This window comes from Drosophila subpulchrella, chromosome 3L (assembly GCF_014743375.2).
Source record: "Drosophila subpulchrella strain 33 F10 #4 breed RU33 chromosome 3L, RU_Dsub_v1.1 Primary Assembly, whole genome shotgun sequence".
In the NCBI taxonomy this organism is placed as follows: domain Eukaryota; kingdom Metazoa; phylum Arthropoda; class Insecta; order Diptera; family Drosophilidae; genus Drosophila; species Drosophila subpulchrella.
The window spans coordinates 7,900,926-7,925,100 of NC_050612.1; the positions used below are offsets into that span (position 1 = coordinate 7,900,926).

At 40.9% G+C, this 24,175-nt stretch overlaps 3 protein-coding genes across 4 annotated transcripts; 1 reads left to right on the plus strand and 2 right to left on the minus strand.

Moving 5' to 3' along the window:
* Positions 1-1,343: 1,343 nt before the first annotated feature.
* On the minus strand, positions 1,344-14,459 carry LOC119555465 (phosphatase Herzog). The gene is made up of 6 exons (XM_037866870.1): positions 14,016-14,459; positions 13,602-13,771; positions 4,975-5,210; positions 4,728-4,909; positions 3,668-3,821; positions 1,344-3,605 (listed from the first exon to the last, which is right to left on the minus strand). Exons 2-6 carry the CDS (start codon positions 13,681-13,683, stop codon positions 3,270-3,272), a joined length of 990 nt encoding a protein of 329 aa, XP_037722798.1. The 5' UTR covers positions 13,684-13,771; positions 14,016-14,459; the 3' UTR covers positions 1,344-3,269.
* Positions 14,460-14,977: 518 nt separating this feature from the next.
* On the plus strand, positions 14,978-16,785 carry LOC119555461 (28S ribosomal protein S31, mitochondrial). Its single transcript, XM_037866867.1, has 3 exons — positions 14,978-15,108; positions 15,164-15,622; positions 16,077-16,785. The coding sequence occupies exons 1-3, from the start codon at positions 15,071-15,073 to the stop codon at positions 16,708-16,710; spliced, it is 1,131 nt and encodes a 376-aa protein (XP_037722795.1). The 5' UTR covers positions 14,978-15,070; the 3' UTR covers positions 16,711-16,785.
* Positions 16,767-21,794, minus strand: LOC119555450 (E3 ubiquitin-protein ligase mind-bomb). Of its 2 annotated transcripts, none has more exons than XM_037866825.1 (4): positions 21,331-21,794; positions 19,096-20,328; positions 17,096-19,036; positions 16,767-17,033 (listed from the first exon to the last, which is right to left on the minus strand). In XM_037866825.1, the coding sequence occupies exons 1-4, from the start codon at positions 21,652-21,654 to the stop codon at positions 16,893-16,895; spliced, it is 3,639 nt and encodes a 1,212-aa protein (XP_037722753.1). In that variant the 5' UTR covers positions 21,655-21,794; the 3' UTR covers positions 16,767-16,892. The 2 variants fall into 2 exon arrangements, with proteins under 2 accessions (XP_037722753.1, XP_037722754.1); XM_037866826.1 differs by lacking the exon at positions 21,331-21,794 and adding an exon at positions 20,413-20,572.
* Between the last annotated feature and the right edge of the window lie 2,381 nt (positions 21,795-24,175).

Below are 24,175 nucleotides of genomic sequence, written 5' to 3' on the forward strand. Positions count from 1 at the left end.
TGTAAAGGTGTCTTGTGGTGTAAGGACCCAAGGGTGCTCAACATGACCAGCATTCAACAAACCAAGCAGTAGCCAAGTTGGAAACAGTACCAGGCGATCAGTAGCACCCACTGCAGATGAGAATTGCTGATCAGCATGTTATACGACTCACTAACTCACCGACTCAACGGTACACTGACCCGCCAATGCAGTCAGCACATTTTGCACTATCAGCCGATCTAACTACGCGAACTGCTACCATAATCATAATTTCCTGAACACTTTAGTATATATCTCATTTCACTATTCATTACACTAGACTTCCATGTTCCAAGTAGTATATAAGCATGTATCAATTTAAGAATAAATCAGTTATCAATGCTACTTATAACTCCGCGGTTCTACTTTTTGCTTCCGGAAATAGAGCTCGTAATCCTACAATATCTCAACTAGCAGCTAACCACGTTAGCTCAACCTTTGCTTAGTTCCAGCATCGCAGTAACCATTGTTACCGATCGCCCTGCCATCAAAGCGTCCCCGTGCCAGCGACAAGTGCTTGCTACCCCCTTGTCCCGCGGCGTGACCCAGAAGGTCTACTTCGGTTAGGCACAAACAGATCCCATTCGCAAGGACAACACAAAAGAATAGGCCAAAGTAAGTTTGTAGATTTTGTTCTGCATGTGTTGCCTAGCGTATTATTAAACTGCACCGATGCTCCAACTGACAAGTAGTAAACAGTACAACAATCTTTGTAACTTTGTATTTACCAGCCTTTTTATGAAGGGGAATTAAAGAATTTGTTTTAGAGATTATAAGGATAAGATAATTCCGGCGGACCAATGTACGACATTAAAAAGAGAGTCTATCGCAGTGTTCGTCAACGGACTTAGAATTGACAGGAATCCGCTAGCTTTTATTTAAGTCTGGAAAATGTTAGCAAACAGACTAAGAAACGAGCGTTAGGTGTCCTGTTTTCTTTTACTTTCGAGCCCTTTTGCGATAATTATGCGTTACTTTATCGTTTTTGTATCTTTTTTTTCCTTGTTGCCATGGTAACCTGACTGATGCGATAACGCTAACAAACTTTTGGTCCACTTGGAATGTAATGGAGTAGCTAAATGATGTATGTGAGTTCTCATAAAATGGTGAAAAAAAATTAGCTATATACATATGAGTCAATGGGGTTTCGCTTATAAATGGGCTTAAGAAAAATAAAACGAACTCCAAATTGGGTTTTAATTTGTTTTTATTGTTTGATGACATAATATTTGTAGATTTTGAAATTTAATTTTTGTTTTAATTATTTTTTGTCGACATTGATGCATTACATTTATAGGCTCACTTTAAAAATAGAATTTCTTCCCTTTTATGATAAATTAAGTTAAATGGTTTTGCTTTTATTAAAAGTAAAACATTTAAATATACGCAATCAAAACACGTTTTCCCATTTTATTTCCGTGATTAGATGCAATCCTCTTTGTTTAGTTTTTGCTTTAGACTTTTGCTGCGGGTGTAAATGATATACAATACATATATTATTTTAGCATTATGTTAAATTTACTTGCTTGATTGCAAAAAATATGAGAATATCGCGCGTTTGCAACGTGCCAATTTTTGTTTCCTTCAATATTATTATTTTTAGTTTAAGCAAATTAAAACACACAAAGGCTTATGCTCTAAATAAAAGAATTGTTGCAAAAGTTAGTTGAGAAATACAAGACATAGACATTACATAGAGAATAAAAGATTGAAAGAAGAAATGGACTGGTCTGTGAGCGTGTCGAGTGGTTTGGATAGCAATAGCGTCTTTTGTCTATATAATATATTTATCAGGTGGGATTTCGGCGTGGCCAGCTTGAGCTCATATATATACTATATAATGATTGATATTTGGTCGGAGTTGAAAGAAGCTATAGGTGTTTCATCGTTTACAATCAATTGCCGTCTTCGCATGCTAACACAGAATACAGAACGCGGCCGAAGATGAAGTTCAATTCAAAGAAGTGTTAAAGTAGTCGTAAATATATATTGCAATGCGTTTCATAAGCGCACTTGATAAGAGGGGAAATTAACATAAATTGGTTAAAATATATAGATGTATAATTTTCATTTAAGCCTAGTACAATGTTTTGCAACTGCGCTTGCCAGAGTCCCAAAGACGGGAATTTGAATTTGCTCTAGGACAGTGGGATTATCTTAATACCAGATCGGATTGAATGTGAGTACAGATTGGGATCGAATGTAAATTCGGGTCCTTGGGCCACAGTCAAGCGCAGTCCCAGCTGTTCTTTATATATTAACTACGGACGCGCCGCAGACTTCTAGATGCTATACAATGTGGCTTACAGTTAGCCCATTTCACCCTCTTGCAATGCAACTTTAACTCGTTTATATGCGGCCCACCACTCACGATTGACAGACATTTCAGGAAACCAGAATGTGATACGATGAAGCCTTCCCCGCGATAAACCCGATATACTAACTTTGACATTTGCCAGTGCCAACGGTCAAGCGTGAGTGGTTGACCGCGTATAAACTTATTTCATTAATAAATATACGAAGTATTATACATGCCTTAGTGCTATAAACATGTGTAGACACGCCTTAAATATATATCCATGTATGTATATATCAATTTCTTTTAGTACACATATTATGTATATATTTTGTTTTAAGTTTTTCTTTCTGTTTTCTCTTCTCTTCATTTTACTCTTAGTTATTTTTGTTTTATTTTCTTTTTTAATAAAAAATATATATAAATATAGCTATTTTGAATTTGATTTTATCTCTCTGCTCATATGTATAGTTATCATTTTTGTTTTATGCCTTTAAATCTTTTGCTTGCTCAGTTGGTTTACCATTAAATATGCTTACAGAGTTATGATTATTGGGTAAAAATAGAGGCTTATGTTTTGGTTTAATATACCCCTTAGACGGGGTATCGCAAAACGCAATAAGCAATTAGCAGTTGTTTAAAAAACACAAAAAAATAATAATATTTATAATTGGTAGAGCAAAACAAGAATAAATAACAAATGTGCCGTGTAAATAGGGTTCTGTAAAAATTATGTATATCATATAAAACTTATGCTTAGCCTAGGTGTCGAGCGGGGTTATAGTATATAGCAAATGGTAGTTGGTTTCAACTCGTCTCCCGTTCTCTTGCGACCTGGGTTAATGAGTGAAGAGCTTGGGGAAGGGGCTTTTTGTTTGCTTGCTTATCGGCTTGCTTGGTCTTGTAATATGTATACAATTTATCATATATTTATAAACATTAGTTCCCACTGATGTTACGTCTTTTGCAGCAGCTCGCTTTGTGGGCTGGTCGGACTTGGCTGCTGCTGCTGGTTCAACATGGTCGGAGCAGACAGCGTTGTTGCCTGGGTAATAACTGTCGTGGCAGAGATGGTCTGTTGCTGCTGCTGCTGTTGGTGCTGCTGATGCAGCTGGTTCGGCGCCTGCTGCAGCTCCTGGGGGTGCTGCTGGTTGGTCTGATTGTTCAGCGGCTGGTTCGAATTGCAGAGCACCGAGTAGACGGAATCGACTTTGCTAAGCTTCTCAAAGAGCGGGATCAGTTCGCGCAGTTCGCAGTCGGTCACATCGTCGAACCAGGATTTTACAGGAACCTTTTCACAAAAATTAAAAAAATGAATATGGGGTTTGTGCTTTGAACGTTTTCTTTACTTACTGCATTGTCTGGATGAAAGATATAACTGGCCGGTGAGTTGTCGACAATGACAATCTTCTGAAGATCCCGCCCCAGACGATTCAGATCCTTAATGTAATTACCCCTGTAATAAACGCATGATTCCCTAAACAGTCTTGCACGAAACACATTCCATCTGAAATTAAAGTTTAACAAATAATTCAGTCAGTAAAATAGTATATACGCATTTAAATGTATTTATACCCGTTACTCGTAGAGTAAAAGGGTATACTAGATTCGTCGGAAAGTATGTAACAGGCAGAAGGAAGCGTTTCCGACCCCATAAAGTATATATATTCTTGATCAGGATCACTAGCCGAGTCGATCTAGCCATGTCCGTCTGTCCGTCTGTCCGTCTGTCCGTCTGTCCGTCTGTCCGTCTGTCCGTCTGTCCGGATGAACGCTGAGATCTCGGAAACTATGAGAGCTAGGCTATTGAGATTTAGCGAGCAGATTCCTGAGCTTCTTACGCAGCGCAAGTTTGTTTCAGTAGAGTGCCACGCCCACTCTAACGCCCACAAACCGCCCAAAACTGTGGCTCCTACAGTTTTGATGTTAGATAGAAAATTTTAACTGAAATGTATTAGTCTTGTCCATACCTATCGATTGACCCAAAAAAAATTTTTCTACGCCCACTCTAACGCCCACAAACCTCCCAAGAAAAAAAGCTATGACGTCAGAGTCAGACAGTGCGAAATGTTTTTACGCGTGTATGTGTGTGTATGTAAATAGTTGCCGGCCGAACTTAGCGGCAAAGAGAAAAGCACTGCCGGCGCTCAGAGAGAGCAAAGTGCGCGGCTAACTTATTCTATTGAACAATGAATTTGTCACGCCTACCCCAACGCACACAACGCTTAGATCTGTCTTCCGCCGGTAGGTGGCGCATTTAAATCTCGCTTTGCTGCTTGCATATCTCCATTTCCCTTTGGTCGCTTAAGCTGAGTAACGGGTATCTGATAGTCGAGGTACTCGACTATAGCGTTCTCCCTTGTTTTACATTAAATTTTAAATTAAAACTATATTTAGTTTAAGGTCAACTCACTTGTCTAACAGATCAGCAACGGGATCTGCATATTTGGCTAGTGATGCTGTAAACAAAACGCACTCGTACAGTTCACCCATCTTCTGCAGAAACTCATCCACATGCGGTCGCTTCAGAACGTACACCTGATGTACGGTTCCATCGATCTCCACTGGAACTATGAAATCAGCATTCGGTATGGGCTGAAAAATACCACACACACATTATTAATATGAGGCATATTGAAGGATCCTCTAGATGTACTCACCTTAAAACTACTGTGCACTAGGGTCTCATCCAAATCGATGACCATGCATTTTCTGTGCATATCGGTAAGCCTAACCTGAGGTAGTAGGTACCTTTGTTGGTCCGGTAATGGTGGCGGTGTTGTTGTACCATCGATTTGTGTGCCATTCTGGTTGGTTTTCGTTCGATTTCGTCGCCAGCAGCAAAGCAGAGATTGGAATAATCCTCGCTTCTGTGGCTTAAGGCGATCCACGTCGTCTGGAGTTGTACAAGCAAATAAAATATTGTTTTATTAGTTTTAAGGATTCATATCGTAATTGAAATGTTTCATTTCTCAGAGTTTGGTATTAAGTGAAGAATGATGAATATCTTTAATAAACGGTTTTCATTTCCATAATTCCATTTAGTATTTGATTATTTTAACGTTTGAGGTTTACAAATTGTAAGTTCAATAAACAACCTAATCTGTAGGGATTTATGTATTTAAGATCATCATAAATCTCAATAGGTTTTTCCAATTAAAAAATACATTCTTTCGGCTAAACTTCATATATTTTAATACAAATTCCAAGCATTTTCCTGATGGCTCCTCCATTAATTTAAACAACATTCTAGCCGCCTCATAAAAACTTCTCGCACAGTATTTAAGACCCCTAAATACGCCCACGATGTTTTCCCATACGTGCGTCTATATTTTCATTCCATTTTCGTACAAATGTTTCGCCTTGCTCGGATTACTATTTACAGTTTGTGCCCCATAATGACATAAACATTGTCTGTTTTGTTTGCTACATTTGCATAAGACAAATATAGATCTATTCCAATTTCTATATCTGGTTAATACTGCAGTACATGCAATGCAGACAATTTGTTTTAGTTTTTCGCTTGGCCGCCAGTCTGTTTTGGTTTGTGGTTTGTGTTTATGTGCGAAAATGTTTAAAAATAGAAGTCAAAGGCAAAACTAGAAGGCAGCAACACTGCGCGGCGAGGGGAGGTGTGGTGTGGGGTTGGGGGGTGGAAAATGCGTTTAATCGATGGGAAATGCTATAATTGCATGCGAACACAAACAAAGTAGCAGGTAGAGCGAGTCAGCGAGTTACAGTCCAACTTCAACATTGAAAACACCAATTATAATAATAATGGAATAAATATTTACATATTATATGTTCTTGTCATGGAAATAATAACAAATTTTGACAGTGTTAATAAAGCTAGCATGGTATTTTTCAAATTACCAGCAGTGATCTAAATCTTACATTTTCACGAGGCAGAAAATAGTCAATTATTTTAAGCAATTATTAGCTCAAAGCAAATGCGGAAGCTAACTTTAAACCATAACTTCAATGCTAATTGCTGTTTCTGAGAGCTCATAAAGTTTGCTTTTAAATTTTAGTATTACAGTTTTTATATAAAAATGGTAAAGTATTTTTGTTAATTATTGTAAATTGTTTGAACTTAATCATTTGTATTAAATTTAAATTTACAACATAAGCATGAATATTTTATTTTGCTTGTGATGTAATAACAGATTCTAAAAATGTTCTAATTGTTTTTCTGGATTTTCACATATCAAAAACATTTTATACAACATAATAACAATAAAAATAACAGCCTTCTACTATTGGCATTGTACCCAAAGTAAATTTAGTTCGAGTTATAGAAGTTTAACTGTAACAGGTAGAACGAGTCAGCGAGATAGTTACTTGGATGGATAGATAGATGAGTAGAAGGTCACAGGTTGACCTTTAAGCTGGCTTGGGGCGCGGCCACCTTGGCTAAAAGGGATAGGGGGTGGCAAGTGGAGTGCCAGGGTTAGAGGATAGCGAAAATGCGTCCGTCCGCAATTTGCATTGTATGGCAACAAAAGGAAACAGCAGTCAAACATCACTTAGCAGGGAAAACAAGCTTCAAGTCGGTGATGTTTGGGGTGGTGGGTGGCAAAAGGGGTGGTGGTCTTGGTGGCAGGAGGTGGGGGAGCGTCCTTCTTGCTGGCTAAGCTAGACGTAACGGTTCATTGAACCGTTAGCCAAGTGAAAACTGAGCTTAGGATGTGACGAGCTTTTTCTTTCTGTGCCGCTCTTTTTACCATACCCTTTTTTAAGGTACCAGAACTACTTTACAGAAAATGCAACCCATCAAAATTTATTTATCAATTTAAATTCTTGCTATATGTGGGTTTTTTTAAAAAAAAATCGAATACTATTTTAATATTTATTTCAAAATACAAAAATTAAAGACCCGATTAAAAAAAATAAAATTTTTAATATTATTTTTTAAGTATTAGTTTATCAATAGACTTTTTTAAGACAATGAACAACAAAACAATAAAACCATTAACAAATCAAAGTTTTTTAAGTACTGGTTATATATAACAAAATGGTTTATAAAATATCTTGACAAAACTATTTGACTTTTGAAAAAGGATGTTAAAACACCGTAAGAAAGATCTTGCTTACAGGACAGGTTTTTAAGGGTACTTAAACCTCACGTTCCACTCTTGTTCTTTCCTAATGTATTTTTTTTCTCATAGAACCCTTGCAAGTGAAGTGCAAATGCACTTGAATATTTTATGAGCGTGTGCTCTTGTTGTAGTTGCTGCTACTTCTCTAGCATAATGAAAGCTTTTTCCAGCGTCTGGCATTTGTAATTATTAGGCAGGTGAACCATTCCCCTCAGCCTTCAGCCCCCACCCCTCTTCCGCTCTTACCTCTCAACTTTTTTGCATAACTTTGCATAAAAGGGGCCGAAAGCCAACCCGAAACACTCAACTTGTTGAAAACTGCTCTGTATCCTTGCTGATTATTGATAGGCAATCTATATTTGGGTCGTCGATGGAGCAACAGCTCGAACCAACCCACTTCCATCCATTCCGTTCCATTCCAAGCACCCACCCACCCACAACATCACACTCAAATAGGCTTTTGTCCTATTTTTAAGGTGTTTTTGTGTGGGCAACTCGCTTCGCATTCTTCTTGTGCTCGTTTCCAGACATATTTAGATGACCATATTTATAGCTCATTATTGGGGCAACAATCTGTCATGTCTCTGCGAGATTCTGTTTTAATAGACACCCAAATATGGGCCGAAAGTATGCGAATCGAGTCGGTCACGTTGAATTATTAAATATTTCAATGGTTTCGAGAGCAATTATTTCTGTCAGGTTGCCTTTGATGTCCACAAATCAAAATAAATGGTAAAAGGAAATGGTTAGATTTATTACCTTTAAACATTTATATAAGATTGGGATTGGCGTTTTTCCAAGTGCATTTAGTGCTTGAAGATATGAATACTCGATAAATGGGAACTTTTGTTAATTATTGTATTCGCCTTATAACTGAACTGAAGCTATTAATGTTCTAAACCAGTTTTATTACCATACAAATTATACCCGACTTGTATTATAGCAATGCAATGTTTATAAGGTTTCCCAGTCTACAACAATTACCTTATATAAAACAATGTTTAAGAAAAAAGAACAATAAGAAATAATATTTAGTACAGGGTGAATCAGATAATTAACGCGCAGATTTATGTAAAACAATAAAAAAAAATCATGCTGACAAGGACGGCAGCAACTAGAATCGGTGCATTAATTTATGCAAACGCGAGTCCTTCTCCGCCAGACTGTTAAACGGCCTCACGCGTCAATTGGGCTCGATCTTCAGGACAACCCGCCAACCTACAGATCCAGAAAAGCCAACACACCCGTCTATATGTACCTCCACTGATGCGGAACGGCAATGGCAATTTCAAAAGATTTTCTTTTGTTATAATTTGAACACATTTTTTTGACAACTTTCGGTTCTGTTGGCGGGCAAGGTCTTTTTGGTGTCAGATAAGGAGAGGGCATCACGTCAAGGGGGGTATTATTTGATAATTAATTTAAAGCAAATAAAAGAAAAATTCTAAGGAAACCGTGAATATAATTGCCCACATGCCCCACACACCATTGAAACTTTTTTATTCGACTCGCGGCCACAGACGCTTATCTAATCAAAATGTTTGCTATCTGGTGGGGGGCACACTATGATATCATTCTTGCCGATTCCAAGAGCAACAAAAATGCCACACAGTCTCGACCTTCAGCATATTTATGAAGCTTTTTTTGTTTTCTATTTTTTAAACTTCAAGATAGAGGCAGCTTAACATTTAAGCCGCAGCAAAAGAAGATGCAAACAAAGTTAATGGCACGTGATATAAATGGGCAAAAGAGTGCCAATGAAAACAGTAAATATCAACTAAAGGAATACACTTTTAAGTACAGTGCTGGCATTGTTCTGGGTCATCGGAGCAAGATTATACAATAATCACTATGCCAACAAAATAACAACAGAGTTTCTCTCACTGTACCTGTTGAAACACCTGCCTTACAATTTTCGAAACCCCAATTTGCTATCTCCCTTATAAAGACGGCTTTCTAGAATTGCAGCACCCCAATCGCGCCTTTGTTTTTTGGGGGTTGGCCTTTATTTAACCCCCATCGTAGTTCAACGAACCTATATCCACCATGGAGATAAAATCTCAATGTACAGAACTCGTTGACCTTTATCGATTTAAAAAGGAAAAGCTAAAGCCATCATTTTAAAAGTGTTTCTCGACTGTTGGCATTAGTATATAGGAAATAACATCGCACAAGTCTTTTGCACGCAGTCCGCTCATCTTGGGCCATATATAATATTATTTTTTCGATAATTAAGCATTGCAATGCATCTGTTCTCTGTCTGTTTCGTGTATTTCAGGGCCCAAAAGGCCGTAATTTAAATACACTTTTGAAGAGATGGAATATTATTACAAGTATTATGTACTTTCTCTACTTTCGAAAAGTCAGTCCCAAAAACTTTTAAAAGTCAAGAGAGAATGAAATAAAAATCTACATATTTTAATGAGTCTTGCCCATTTTATTATGAACCTTATTCAACATTTTTTGCTTATCACTTTTTAATTATATAGGGTGCGAGTAATAAATGCTTAAAAAATATTTTTGTTTATACTATAGAATAATAAAATTTAAATAAAAGAATTCACACAACTTCCCTGACTCTCGGTTATTTATAGATTTACCTAATAATTGCATAATATAAAATGTTTATACATTTAAATTATAAATATTTCAGAGCGTGAATTGTTTATTCAATTATTATCTATTTTCGGATTAGGGCAATAAATGCAATAATAAAAATTTCAAATACTTTTGGCATTACCATAAGTATTAAACCAAGTGATATGTTTATACAAAAACATGTATAAACATATCCGAATTTTACTGTAGAAATTCGCCATTTCGGTCCATCCAGTTTTTTCCATTTTCTTCAAATTTGTTTATGATCAAGATCTTTGAACTCAATTCGCATTCTTTAAATTAAAAATTTTTTTTCGTATTTTTAGACTCGCTCAATAAATGTGAAAAATTAAAAATATTCTGAAAAAGGGCCTTAAATCGAAGAAAAACGCGCTGTCTGTGTGTGCGTGAGTAATTTGGCTTCCAAGACCTTGAGAAAATGGAAAAATCACAGCAGTTCAGCTGAGGCGCCTAGAAATGAGATACTAGGAGAGCATTTGCGTTTGCCCATAAAAACAATATAGATGTATTTATAAGCGAGGGTGACTCAAAGGGGTAGGGGGAGGGGCGGTGAGGCGTTATGGCGAACATATATCTATACTAATATTTATACGCGGTGAGGCAAAGCAAAAAGCACTTAGGCGGCGGCACCCACTCTCAAATAAAAAAGAAAAACATATTTCAACTGTTGCTGCTCGTTTGCCGGTTTGCCCCTGTTGCCGAGCTCTTCGCACTCCTACTGGCCCCTTACACCCACTCGCTCACACACAAAAAACAGCTGAGATCAGAATAATAGAAGTTGGTTTTTTTTTAAAGAGCTTTTGAAACAGGTCTTCCTTTAATGTCTTAACTTTTATGAACTAGAAGAACAAGTGTTTTACAATCCTCACGTTTACTATTCCCTAGTTTTACTGAAAATAGAAAGTAAAAGTTGATCATAATCAGTTCGTGATTTTTGATTAAAAATCTCTACGCCAGTGATTGAAAAAGATTATAAATCTAAATTGTAGAGGGTATGTCCAAAACTGTCTCTTAAAGGAATTATTAAAAATAAATATTATATAGCATCTCATACTAGAATGCATATTTAAAAATATGAATAATTCAGTATTTCACACAATAAATGTAACTCATAATAAATTGTCCGTTTTTAAGCAGAGACCAATAAGTATTTAATCTACAAAACAAGTCAAAAATGATTCCTCTTTTGATCAGTGTACTACTATCTTGACCGCAAGTGTTTGTACATGCTGCTGTGATGACGTCTCGCTTATTATCTCACGCTCTCTCAGTTGCTCAAAGCCCAACTAGTAAAAACCGCTTAGATTCCTATTTGGAACCCATTGGGATAACTTGATTTCAAGATGTAGGCTCCTGAATTGAGTTTCAATATATGTAGCTTGTGACACATATAGATCAGCCGTCAGATAAGAAAAAAAATTCATTTATTTGCGCCAAATTGGCAGCAGCGTCGATCAAAATCAAATTCGAAATCAAAGTGAGCGAATGACGTCGATTAACACCTAACCGCAAATATTTTCTATATTATATATCAAGTATAGCCTGTACATATGTGGCCATGTATAAAAGGTGCAGTGGCGACCGCAGATTAGATTAAATTAGTTATTACTTTACTTTAAGGCGTTCGTCGTGGTTTTTTCAACGCCCAGACCAGCCCCACCCTCCTTATTTTTCGCTCTCTGCACAGAAAAAAAAATTGAGTATCTGAGGTCAAGTAAATATTAACATTGGCAATTATACTTATCTTCAATTACCGAGTAAAAAATATACCTCTGATAAGAAAAACCGAATTCAATTTCCACAGCTGTCTATTTAATGTGTATATTTTTTAATCACAAAAAGTTGTGTTTAAATAAAGACTCGAACTTTGCTGGTCCCAAATTGCAAGTAAAATATTTATTACACACTAATTAAATTTTTCTATGTGTACCTAGGCCGCTCTCTTTCGCTCTCACCATTCATTTATTCATTCATTCATTACAACCATATCGCAACCTTTAAGCTACTCTTTTGTTGTTCGTCTGTTGCTTTGTTTGTTTGTTTGCATCACTGTGAGAAAAAAAAAAGCACACACAACTAGTTTTATTGTGGTCTTTCTCTTTGGCTGTCTCTCCCTCTCTTTATACCGGTTTTCCTCTATTTTTTCTTAACTTTTTTTTCGTACGTTTTTTGCTGCTGGCTTTTACTGTGCAATTTAATTGGCAGTTTCTATTGTTGGACCCTCGAAAGTAAACATGCAAAGGCAGTTAAGCAGTTAAGCGAGCGAAAAGAAAATAAAGTAAAATTGGAGAAAAGAAAAGGCTTTCGTGTCGAAATTCCATGACGTCACAAGCGCCGAAAGACGTCATCAATTGATTACAGGTGGGAGTGGGCCAGTGGGTGGCAAGTGGGCGGTGGGCAGTGGGTGGCGGCAGAGTTGCAACTGCGTCGCAAAATAATTCAGCAACCACAAAACGAAGCCAGCAAGTGGTTAGATCACTCACAATGGCCAACGAACAAGAAAACACTGTGTGCTGAGCAAAAAGGGGGCGAAACAAACACAACCGCCATAAGTGGGGTGAAAATAATACCATTATTAACTATTATTATTCATCAGAGTGAAATCCTGAGTAAATCTATTTAGTTTAATGCAAATTCACGGTGGGTAACAATGATGGAATAAAGATTTTGGGACTGATAAAATTATAAATTCATTTTCTTTACTTTCTTAAAATGTTTGCCTGAGAGATACACAAGTGCTTAAATGTTGTAAACCACGTCAACTCTTGTTAATGGGATAATGCTTTTAAATAGAGTACTTCATTAAAAATACATTGGTATAGTAGTTAAACCTGATAGAGTTAAACTGCTATCGAATCGAAGTATCTTTGTTCTAGTTATTGGAGAAATTGTAAGTATTTAAGTTGTAATTAAGATTTTAATTATTAAAGGCGACTTAAGATCGTATATAATGTGTGCTACACATAAACAAATGATTCACGATATATTAATTTTATTTTTTATTAAACATTTCTTGGCTTTGCTTTAAACCTTTATAAGCACCTTTGTTTCTTTTACTGAGTGCCTCCTGTATAAATTATAAAAAAAGGCCATTGCCATTTAATTATTAAAGGCGACTTAAGATCGTATATAATGTGTGCTACACATAAACAAATGATTCACGATATATTAATTTTATTTTTTATTAAACATTTCTTGGCTTTGCTTTAAACCTTTATAAGCACCTTTGTTTCTTTTACTGAGTGCCTCCTGTATAAATTATAAAAAAAGGCCATTGCCATTTAATTTGTCGAGACTTACAGAAAATACGACATATGTACAACTAACTATTCCCACGATTATATTGACCGCAATTGGGTGAGCACGAAAGGTCAGCGGGGTGTTGGGGTCTATTTTTGGGGGTACGGTGGGTGTTGGTTGGGTGGTAAGTGGAACGAAACTTCTTGGCAGCGGACAAGTGTCCTTTCGTCTTTGTTGTGACGCCTTTAAGTAGCGATGAGTCATGAGTGGAGGTCTATAATGGGTCTGGGTTTTCCCCGATGTTCCCCGTTTTTCCCCCGTTTTCTCACCTTTGTCATTGGGATAGCTGGGATAGACGTTCAGTTGCTCGTCGTCGCGGGAAACTTGCGTGATTATTGATGTTGCATCCATTTAAGCACTCGGTTTGTGGCTCCACTTCGCTTAACAGGTTGATATCTCGGAGTCGGAATCGGAATCAGATCGGTTTCGGATAGGATAGCTGCAAAATGTTGCGCACACATGAGAGATACATATGATATGACAATTATCGCGAGATATTTTCATGTTTCTCCGAATATTGATGTATATATATTTGCCATATATAACACGTATATATAGCTCACACACACACATGCACCAATTGATAGCCTGCCCCAGACAGTGGAATTTTACAATTACGCTTTGGCCGTCCGTTCGCTTCGTTTTATTTCTCGATGCAAATGGGTTTTCCCTTTGATATTCACCTCGCTATTTATCGCTCTCTCTCTCTCTCTCCCCTTCTCTTTCGCTCTGTTGCACTTTCGCCTTTCCGTTTATTTGTAACTTTAAAACTTTGAAACGATTTTAAAAAACACTTTCTTTCTCTCCTTTGCTCTTGTTTTTGGTTGCGCTCATTCTTTTACTTCTTTATCCGCGTCTGCTTTTCGCACACAGCTTCGCAGCGTTTTATTTATAAACGCACACACAGACAGAGCCACACTCACACACGTACGCACTCGCACGCACACTTGCTCGGCCGCTGATGTTTTCGTTATTTGTCGTTATTTAATTTTTCGCACTCGTTTTCCCTGCTCGCATCTTCTTGCCATTAATTAATCGCGCAAAAAAACAAAACGCGTGTGTACGTCGAAAAAAAGCGTCCAAGTCGTTCGAATTTTGGGGCGATTTTGAAAAAAAGTCGCAAAAAACAAAACGTGTGGAATAGTGTGACTGCGAGTGTGGATAACGCCAGATTGGCTGGCAAAACGGATGCTAAAAGTTGGTATATACCGCTATGATCGTGGGATAAAACGCATTGAAGAAAGTGGATGTCCTACGGAGAGAATGAAGGCTTGTGTGAAATATGGAATGCAACACAAGAATCCTGGAAAATGTTTTAGTCCTGAAATTAACTAAGAAAATTCAACATATACCGCGACAAACGGTCACTTCAACGCCTTAAAAATGTAAGCAACGGTCATACAGGTGCAGGGACTGCCAACTGTTTCTAAATGTAAGTAGCTAAATGAGATTTAAAGTAGCTAGATTTAAAATGCAGTTTTATAGAATTCTAAGCTGAATTTAAGTATTATGACCATTTAAACATATCTGTTTTAACTTAAGGACTTACGATTTTTGCATGTACTAAACTTAAAATTCATAAAACTCCATTTAAGTTAAATATAAAATATAGCCAAGTTATAATCAATGGTAGTCTGAAAGAAATGCAAAAGTCTGGCAACTCTCTGCTGGATTGTTGTTACGCGAGCGATTTTTTAGTTTTTATTTCTAGTTAAATTAATCAAAGAAATCGGGTAAAATGTTGGCTCTACGCAGCACCCACAGATTGAGCTTACGGTAGGCTATAAATCTGAACTACTACAAGCATTAATAATCGCCCAACTTATTGCAGTTCCCTGCTGCCGGCTGCCTACAAAAACGTGGGGTTGGTCAGCTTCTCCTCGCAGTCCAAAAACGACGATGGATACTCCTCCTCGGACGACGAGAAGCCCACAAAGAAGAAGGAGAAGCCCGAGGAAAAGGAGACGGCTGCCCAGCGGCTGAACCGCCTGCTGGGCACCATGCAGGCCACAGATCAGCTCTCGGCATCTGACTTCCCACGACCTGGCGATGCCAACCGCAAGCGAAGGGAGGCCCAGAAACAAGAGGCGGCCTCCAAGAATGTTTTGACCGCGGCCAAGAACATTGCCAGCATGCTGGGCACCAACGAGAGCGACAAGAAGCAGACTGAGTCGGAGCTACTGGCCAAACTCCTCGGTCATGGCAGCGAATCCTCTCCAGCGGCGAAAGGAGAAATTCAGTCGGCTGATGCTCCATCAGCCCCTGCTGGCGAAAAGGAACTTAACTTAAGGTGGGCGGAAATCTGATACTTCATTTCTAGTTCTATTTAAGTTCATAATTTTCTGAGGAACCACAGGAATTGTTGGTTTATTTTAAATCCTTGATTCCCTTTAGTTCCTAGTCAAAAAAGTTAGCTTTGAAAGATTTGTGACATTTTATTCTTTTAAATTAATAACATTTATGCAAATCTATAAGCCACCTAGATATATAGATACCTAGATTTGTCTTCAAATCAAATTAATGAAACCAGTGAAACGTAAGAAGTTTCAAAACTGGAATTTCAATAGTGATTATAATTACATACAGTTTAAATATCTCTGCATTTAAATAGTCCTCATTGAAATGCCTTGGTAGATTAAAAACTTTCTGTCACTCAGATTTAGTTTGCGGTTGGAATTCCGTGGTCAGATTTGTATTTAGTTTAGAAAATTGTAAGACTAATTGAATCTAATCTATTTTCACAGTGACCTGATTGTGGGTATGAAGATCGATCGTCGCCAGCAGCCACAACAAGAGCAGACTCGTGGAGAATACGTGCGTCGTTCGTTGGCCTCCAGGTCCAAGCACCAGGGCAGAGATGGTGGCTATCAGCGGCCACAGAGGCACATCAAGCGGGAGGCCGAATCCTTTACGGGCAGTGTCAATTTGTACGGTGGCGAACCGCTGGGCATCTTCAAGGATACCCAGCTGCCCAGTTCCACCGACATCCTTTCCACCTGGTCGCAGCTTAGCGAGCGGGAGCTCAGCCTCCAGGCCTCCCATCCGCCGGCAAACTACTTCGAGCAGATGGTCCTGTGGACGGATCAGAGCAAGGTGTGGCGCTTTCCCATCAACAACGAGCAGGATTGGGTTGACGAGGTGAACGTTGACTTCTCGGAACACATTTTCCTCGAACAGCATCTGGAGGATTGGTGTCCCAGCAAGGGACCCATCCGCCACTTCATGGAGCTCGTCTGCGTCGGCCTGTCCAAGAACCCCTACGTGACCGCCCAGGAGAAGAAGGATCACATCCTATGGTTCCGTGACTATTTCCAGGCCAAGAAGGACATACTCAAGGATCTGATTAGCAAGGAGCCGGGCAAAAGTATTTCCGCTTAATGTCTTTGTTTGAATATTTGTTAAAAATATATTTTTGCTTTATAAGACCATCGATATATAGTTATATATATGATATATTGTGTAGTTATATGTGTGTGTATAAGAATGTGAGTCCGTTAAATATCCTAATACTTCCAGGGCTGTGCAGACTGTGCGCGGAATGTGTGTGCCGGGAAGGGGCTTCAGAAGAGCAGAATGCGTTTCTCGACCGTCTTGCGGCAGATGGGACAACCCTCGATCTGGTCACCGCACATCTGGCAAGTGCCGTGGCCACACAGAAAGACCATGTTCTTGATGCGATCGAAGCAGACGGGGCACATTGTCTGGAATTTTGATACACGATCAGTGGATTTAAATCACTACAATTAATTGTGTAGCAACTCACCTGCTCCTTTATGTCCTGCAACTGCTGCTTCAATTTCTGCACATCGTCCATCTGGAAATTGTTGACATTGGAAGGGGCCACCATCACACTGCCGGCGGCTGCCAGATTCGAGACATTTGAAGAGGCTGCCGCAGCTGCCAGCAGATTGTTCTGGCTATTCAATGGATTGCTGCTGCCCGCCACCGGAGTTACCACGGTGTTGTTCATGACTACGTTGTGACCGCCTGAGGTATTTGCACAGGCTGCCGCTGCTGCTGCCTCCATGAACCGATCATCGGGCAGAGGCAAACCCACGGTAGCCACTCCTCCACCTGCCGCAGTGACCTTCTCTGGTCGTCCACTTCCTCCGCAGCAGAGACTAAACGACAAGATCTCGTCGATCTGGGTACGACAAAGGACGCACTTCTTCATCAAAGCACTGCAGTGTTCGCAAGCAACCATATGGCCACAGGGGCGGAAGAAAACAGCTGCCCTTCGATCCGAGCAAACCAGACACTCGTCGATCTTTTCGCGTGAGGAGACCGTCTCCCGGCAGATGAGGCACTTCTTCACCCTCGGAGCGCAGGTTTCGCAGCAACTGACATGGCCACAGGGCTTGAACACCGTATCCCGCTTGGCATCCGAGCAAACCAGACACTCTTCCAGACTGGGTGTCGATTTTGGGGGATCCTCGTGCAGGGACTGACTCATCTCGTTGGCGATGCCATTGAGGGCAAATATGGAGGACGAGGAGGCGGCGGGGAAGGTGGCGCTGGCAGCGAGATTGGCCAGCGGCAAACTTGTAGAAGAGGATTGGTTTAGGCTACCGCTGGCGGCTCTCGCCCTGGCATTCGAACTTGTGCCAGCCACATTTCCGGGCAACTCGGAGTCGTCGGTTTTCCTTTCGTTATAGCACTTGACCAGGGTCTTGCAGAGATTGGGATCTGGACACAAGTCCAATGGAGTCTGCTGCTTTCGATTCTTCAAAGTCAAATCGGCTCCATTGGCAGCCAAAAAACAGGCAATCGAGGCAGAGGCCTTCTTGTTATTGGCATTCCTTAGGCCCATCAAAAGCTTGCCGAATCCCTCCACATCTTGTAGTTGCTTCAACTGCGAAAGTGTATGATGTCTGAGCGCTTCATGCAGCGGAGTGTCCCCGTCCTTATCGGGTATGTTTAGATCAGCGCCATCCTGCACCAGCAGCTTGACAATCTGCACATGCTGACGCTCCACCGCCAGATGCAGAGCTGTTTGGAGATTCACATTCTGCCTGTCCATATTGGCCTTACCCATGTGAACGAGTAACTCAGCAATCTCAACGTGGTTATTGAGTGCTGCCAGATGTAGGGCAGTGTAGCCGTCATCCTTCTTTTCCTCCACGATCCAAGGACGGTTTGTCTTGGTCAGCAGGATCTTCATGGCGCTGGGATTACCCTTGAGAGCAGCATGATGTAAGGCATTGAAGCCATTGTTATTGTTAAGCGTGATGTCTGCCCCGAAGTCCAGCAGCAGGGAGAGCATCTCGTCGTGCTCCTTGGAAATGGCATCGTGAAGAGGTGTATCGCCCTCGGAATCTTGCAAGCTGGGATGGCAGCCCAGCGTAAGAAGCGTCTTAACTACGTTCAAATGGCCCTTGTTGACGGCAATATGCAGAGAAGTTTGTCTCCGCTTATTGCGTGCGTTTAAATCCGCGCCAGCTTTGGCCAAAATCTCGATGACTGCCGCCTCATCCCCAAAGGCAGCGTGGTGGACAGCACGATCACCGTCCTTGTCCTCGATCTCGACGTCCACGGAGTGTCGCAGTAAGACCTGAATGACCTCGATGTGGCCATTCTGGCTGGCCGCCTGCAAGGCTGTATGTCCGGCAAACACACCATTCACATTCACATCCGGGCCGGAACTGGGCGAGGCACTAGAAGTCGAAGGTTGACCTGCGCCGGCCAAGTACTCCTCGCAACGGGCCTGTAAGCACAATAAAATTGTTTAAGAAAATGAGAACTTAGTATTGACCTTGCACTCACCGCAAATCCATTGGCTGCTGCCTTGACAAACTCCTCAGTGGCATCGCCGGAGACGTTCGGTTCAAACAGCTTCTTAAGAATGGCCGAGAGACGTTCCCCGCTGGGGATAACCGGAGCACAGCCCCCATCGGAGGACGTGGAAGACGCCACCTTGCACACGGCCAGCGGATTGTAAGTCCACGACGTGTTGCCCACCTCCACTTTGAGGTCGTTATCGTGATAGACCTGCTGCACGCGACCAATCTTGCCCAGCGTCAGCTGCATGGCATCAGCCCACTCGCCGTGTCCGCGTTGCAGAATCTTGATGCTCTCCACATCCGAACAGATCTTGACAATGTCGCCCACCTGGAACTCCGGAGGAGCAGTTGTGGGGGACGATACTTTAGTGAGAACAGCTGGGTTAAATGTCCAGCGATTTCCGGAATTGTAGGCCACTACAATATCGTGATCTTCGTCGATTCCAACGACCATTCCCGCGTTGCTCAGGCACTCGAACATGCCATCGGTCCAGCCGCCATGTCCGTGCTGCAGAGACTGCACGATTTCTAGGTCCAGATCCACTGTAACCTTGTCACCAATCTGGAAGCCATGTGGTCCCTTTCCGGGTCCGTTTTCGCCAAGGAGTGGTAGGTGATCCCGGTAAACATTACTGCCCTTGGCATCGTTTACGACCTTCAGATCGGCCATTCCCTCGAAGCCCACGCGGTAAAGATTCTTGGAGCCATTGTCCCAGATAACATAAGCGGCGGATCTTGGCGAGGCCGAGGACCAGTCCTGGATCTCGTTGACCTTGCCACGTCGGCCCACTCCGCCATCTTGGTCCTCCCACTGCCAGTCTACGCCCCGAACCACACGGGCTCCCGGGAAGATGCCTCTTGCCAGCACTTTCTTGGACTTTCGACGCGGCTCCAGCATGGTTCGTTCGCCTCCTGGCGTGGTTATCCTGTAGAATCGATGCCGCAGGTGATGCTTATCTCCATGGTAACAGATGGAGCACAAATCGTAGTTGATGCACTCGGCGCACTTCCAACGGATGCCGAAGATCGGTTGCTGGCGGCAAGTGTCGCACATGGTGCCCTCGTGTTTCACGCCAGTGGGCGCACTGTCCAGGATGCGGAGATCGTAGGCTCCAGCGCAGCGATAGTTAGCAGCGGTGCCATTGTCCCAGACCACCACCACTTCCTCGGCTGATTCGAAATTGCGAACGGTGCCCACGTGTCCTTCGCCGCCATCCTGGGGAGAATCAAGAGGAGGGAATATTTTATTAGTCAGTCTCAGTCATTCGATTTTTCATTGCGTAAATAAGCTTGAACCTACGCTGATTAGGATGCGAAAATTATAGATGAAGTGCATAATAGCAACTAACTAAGTGTTAAGGTAGGCAGTCGCTACAAGTTCGTTTGGCTATCTTGCAAAGGGATCAGCGAGTCGGAAAAAACTAGGGTTTGCATACCCTGGTTTACGATTAGAGTGAGTTTATTTGTTCAAAGGTTTTAATGACATTTCAATGAGGGCTATCGGAATATTTTTTATACAAAGCTGGCAGATACTGTAAGGCCATTAGAAAAGTATCTGATTTATGGATTAGTCATATCATGTCAATGAACACATTTTATACACTGGAATATTAAATTACAATATGTGATTCATTTATTAATGGTAGCAACTGTCCATTTACAATTTAATTTGCGGAAATAACTTTATATTTATCTAACTATCTTTATCTACATCTAAAGAGATGTGCTGCATTTTTAAAACTTGCATAAGGTTATGACTCACAATGAAAACATATTTCCACATTATAAGACAAAAAATTTTAGGCATTCAAGATTTTAACGAAGCCTTTTAAGAATATATTGAACAGAAAAATAGTTTACATTGTTAATTTGACTATAAATTGTAATATACCTAAAGAGATTAAATTTCCTTAAGTTTCTAAAAAAAAATTAATTTAGTTTGTAAACCAATATGCGGTAGGCGATGTAAATACTACATGTTTATTTCTTCATGTGTATTTCTTCAGTCTACCGAATGAGGACTGTATACACACTTTCTAGGATCACTTGTGTCCATTCTGGTGAAAATGTGAAAAGAGAAACCTGACTAGTTTGGCAAGACGTCAAGAACCGAGCTAAGCGGGGTGCAATTAAAGCAATTGATCGGTCAATTGAGAACGGGGAGAGTGTTTTTTCGCCAGAACCAGATGGCTCAACTCGACTTGACCCGCGCGCTCACCTGTTTGTTCCACTTCCAGTCCGGTCCGCGGATCACCCTTGCTCCCACGCCCTCCATGGAGAATCTTCGGACGAGGGCGGCCGCCGAGTTGCCGCCCCCCGTTGCCACGCCCCCTGCGGCGGAGGAGGATGCGGTGGTGTTGCCCGAAATGGAGCCTCCCCCACCCCCTCCGCCCGATGCACTGCTGCTCACTACCACACCCACAGCCGTCGACTGTGTGCTAGTGTTGGTATTGCTGTTTGTTGGTGCTCCACTGGCATTTGCATTCGCGTTCGCCGCGTTCGTCGAGTCCTTGGCCGTCGAGAGGGTGGCCGCACAGGACATTTTGCCACTCCGCAAGGTCGTTGGGCGGATGCGCAATGTTTTCGCACGGTGAATTCCACAGTATCGTTAAGTAATTCGCGTTCGAAGTTTCGGAGCCACGGAATTTACAACCACCGAGCAGTGTGACCGTTGGTGCGCAAGCGATAGATGCCATAAACGATAGTTTGGCAGTAGGACCGTAGGACATAATTTTGAAAATGTTCCCGTTAAACTCTGGTCACTCCCTCCCGCACAGTGGAAAGAAAGGAGTTAATGTTCAACAAAAATTTAATGTCGAGCCAAAAACAAAAATAGTAAAAAATGTTGGTCTGAATTAGACCAAATTGTATGTAATTAGGAATATTAAAAAAAATTGTGAAGTAAAAATTATTATTAAATAAACTAACAAACAAACAAACTAAAATTACGGACATACAAATTAAATCAGAGAAAGTCCATAAGGCACAAACCAATCACATCAATCAAAACCAAAATACAAAATAGAATAGAAAACCAAAGACAAAAATTAACATACAACCAATGGAGTAGCAAATGCCAAAGCTAATGCAAACGGCAAAACAGTTTTGATACATTTGACATTAGATTACATTTTTTTAGTCAATTTGAGATCGTCAACTTGATAGGGGCCGTTTTCCTTCGATTTCCAGAGATTTTACAGAGAAATCTTTTTCAGCCAAATCGGTTGAAATTTGAATTTCCATCATTTGAGACGTAGCAGATAGACATTCCTAATCTGTTTGTTTAATCTCAATATCCAATTGTAGGCAGGGTTTTACCGAGCGCTTGTTTCACTTGTTTCGATGAGTTATTTTGGAATTTAAGATCCCAACTGTGGTTTCCATTTCCGTGTTGCAATGGGTTACCTGGTTCGATGACAACTACCTAATATTCCGTTTTACCAATTAAACATTATTACAAAATGTAAAGGGAGGTCGACTTCGCCCCACCCTCCCTAAGTAATCCTTCAGATATGTCGCCTTTTTCCCATTAAAAGGAATTGCCGCCCTCGATTCGTTAAGTCCTTGCTGCTTAGCAGCATACATAATTGCCGCCGTAAAGTATCAATCACAGATTTGAGTGATTTCCCAGCGTCCCCCGGTGCTGCGACTAATCAATTCAATGGCTCGAAATGCCCAGCTCAAATGATCTGTTAGCGGTCGAGATGAAAGGGGCGCGCGGACAATAGTCGAAAGTGTCCTCGTCCTCGTTCTCGTCCTCGTCCTCGTACATCAGCGACGAAGACACGCTTCACTATGGGCCTAATTGCTTTAAAATAAGCCACACCCACGGTGCCCGAAAATCCATCTTGCACGCACATTACGAGCCCATCGATCGACCGTTAGGCAAGTGACTACATCTCGGACCTTTTCCACCGTAGCTGGAGGATTGGGTTCTGGGCTGGAATGGAGGAGTGGAGGAACGAGCGTGCGGGCGGCCGGCGGCTTTGATCTTCAGGATCAGAGCGGTATGGCATAGTGTACAGTGCGGTGCGGGGCACGCTTGTCAATTGTGGTTGGCTTCAAAAGCGGCTTACTGAACCCCATGTCCCGATACCAATACCGTTTCCAATCCCAATCCCAATCGCAGTCGCAGTCGCTGTCCCAGTTCCCCGGGCGAATGAAGTGTGTAATTTGAAATTAGCTCAGGCTCAGCGGCACCTTTTGAGCCTGGCTGACTGGTGACTCGGTGCACCTGCTGCTGGAGACGGCGGTGCTGATGGTGCTGATGGTGCCGATGGAGATGGCGATTGATGATGGTGATGGTGACGGTGCGGCTGTCCTGCGGCGGCTACTCAGTTACGCAGTCGCACCGCAGCGTCAAGGCCAGGTATCTGAATCTGAGTCCCCCGCATCTCATCCAGCTCAGTTCGATACACACAGAAAAATGCAATATATTTTTACTTTTAATAGTTCTACACCCATAGTAAATATTTAAGCAGGATAATTTTAGTAGGGTCTAGTTTGCCACCCCCAATCTTGTGAAATCTTATGCAAACTGTTGTCTTAAAATAGAAAGTCCCCATAACCAAATCCAGAATACGCCCCTGAGCACAACACATATCCAAGAAGATACAACCAAAATCGGGGGGACTCAGAAGTCTCATCGGGCGGAATATGTATTGATTTATGTGTGAATATGTGTAAATACTCCAGTTTAGCACAAAGAGATTTTGGTTTTATCTGTTTGGGGATAAAATTCATATCTAGTTTTTTTCTCAAGGTAATCCTTTTTTCAGTGCAACATTCTTAACACTTAGACTTACAGATCTTTTTAATGTACTTGCAATAACTTTGATCTAGATAATCATTTATTCTCTTCTATGGAATCACACAGAAATACATAAATTATCTTAAGTGAGAAGATACAATTAAAACAAATTAAATGTAATTCGTATTAAAAATTTTCACATGGGAATAATATCTTATCCTATTCTATCTTTATAAATTTTTTGTATCAATGACTTTCATTTTATATTGACAAAAAATTGTATTAGATTAAAAAAAAACACATTAGGAACAAC

Excerpts from the sequence above, each read along its gene's own strand:
- LOC119555465 (XM_037866870.1), bottom strand. The coding sequence starts at position 13,683 with ATGGATGCAACATCAATAATCACGCAAGTTTCCCGCGACGACGAGCAA. Across the intron at positions 3,822-4,727 it reads GTTGCTGATCTGTTAGACAA|ATGGAATGTGTTTCGTGCAA; the intron begins GTGAGTTGACCT and ends CTTTAATTTCAG. Across the intron at positions 3,606-3,667 it reads TCTTTCATCCAGACAATGCA|GTTCCTGTAAAATCCTGGTT; the intron begins GTAAGTAAAGAA and ends TTTTGTGAAAAG.
- LOC119555461 (XM_037866867.1), top strand. The coding sequence starts at position 15,071 with ATGTTGGCTCTACGCAGCACCCACAGATTGAGCTTACG. Across the intron at positions 15,109-15,163 it reads ACCCACAGATTGAGCTTACG|TTCCCTGCTGCCGGCTGCCT; the intron begins GTAGGCTATAAA and ends AACTTATTGCAG. Across the intron at positions 15,623-16,076 it reads GAAAAGGAACTTAACTTAAG|TGACCTGATTGTGGGTATGA; the intron begins GTGGGCGGAAAT and ends CTATTTTCACAG.
- LOC119555450 (XM_037866825.1), bottom strand. The coding sequence starts at position 21,654 with ATGTCCTGTGCGGCCACCCTCTCGACGGCCAAGGACTCGACGAACGCG. Across the intron at positions 19,037-19,095 it reads CAGCAGCCAATGGATTTGCG|GCCCGTTGCGAGGAGTACTT; the intron begins GTGAGTGCAAGG and ends TTGTGCTTACAG. Across the intron at positions 17,034-17,095 it reads TGCAGGACATAAAGGAGCAG|ACAATGTGCCCCGTCTGCTT; the intron begins GTGAGTTGCTAC and ends TCAAAATTCCAG.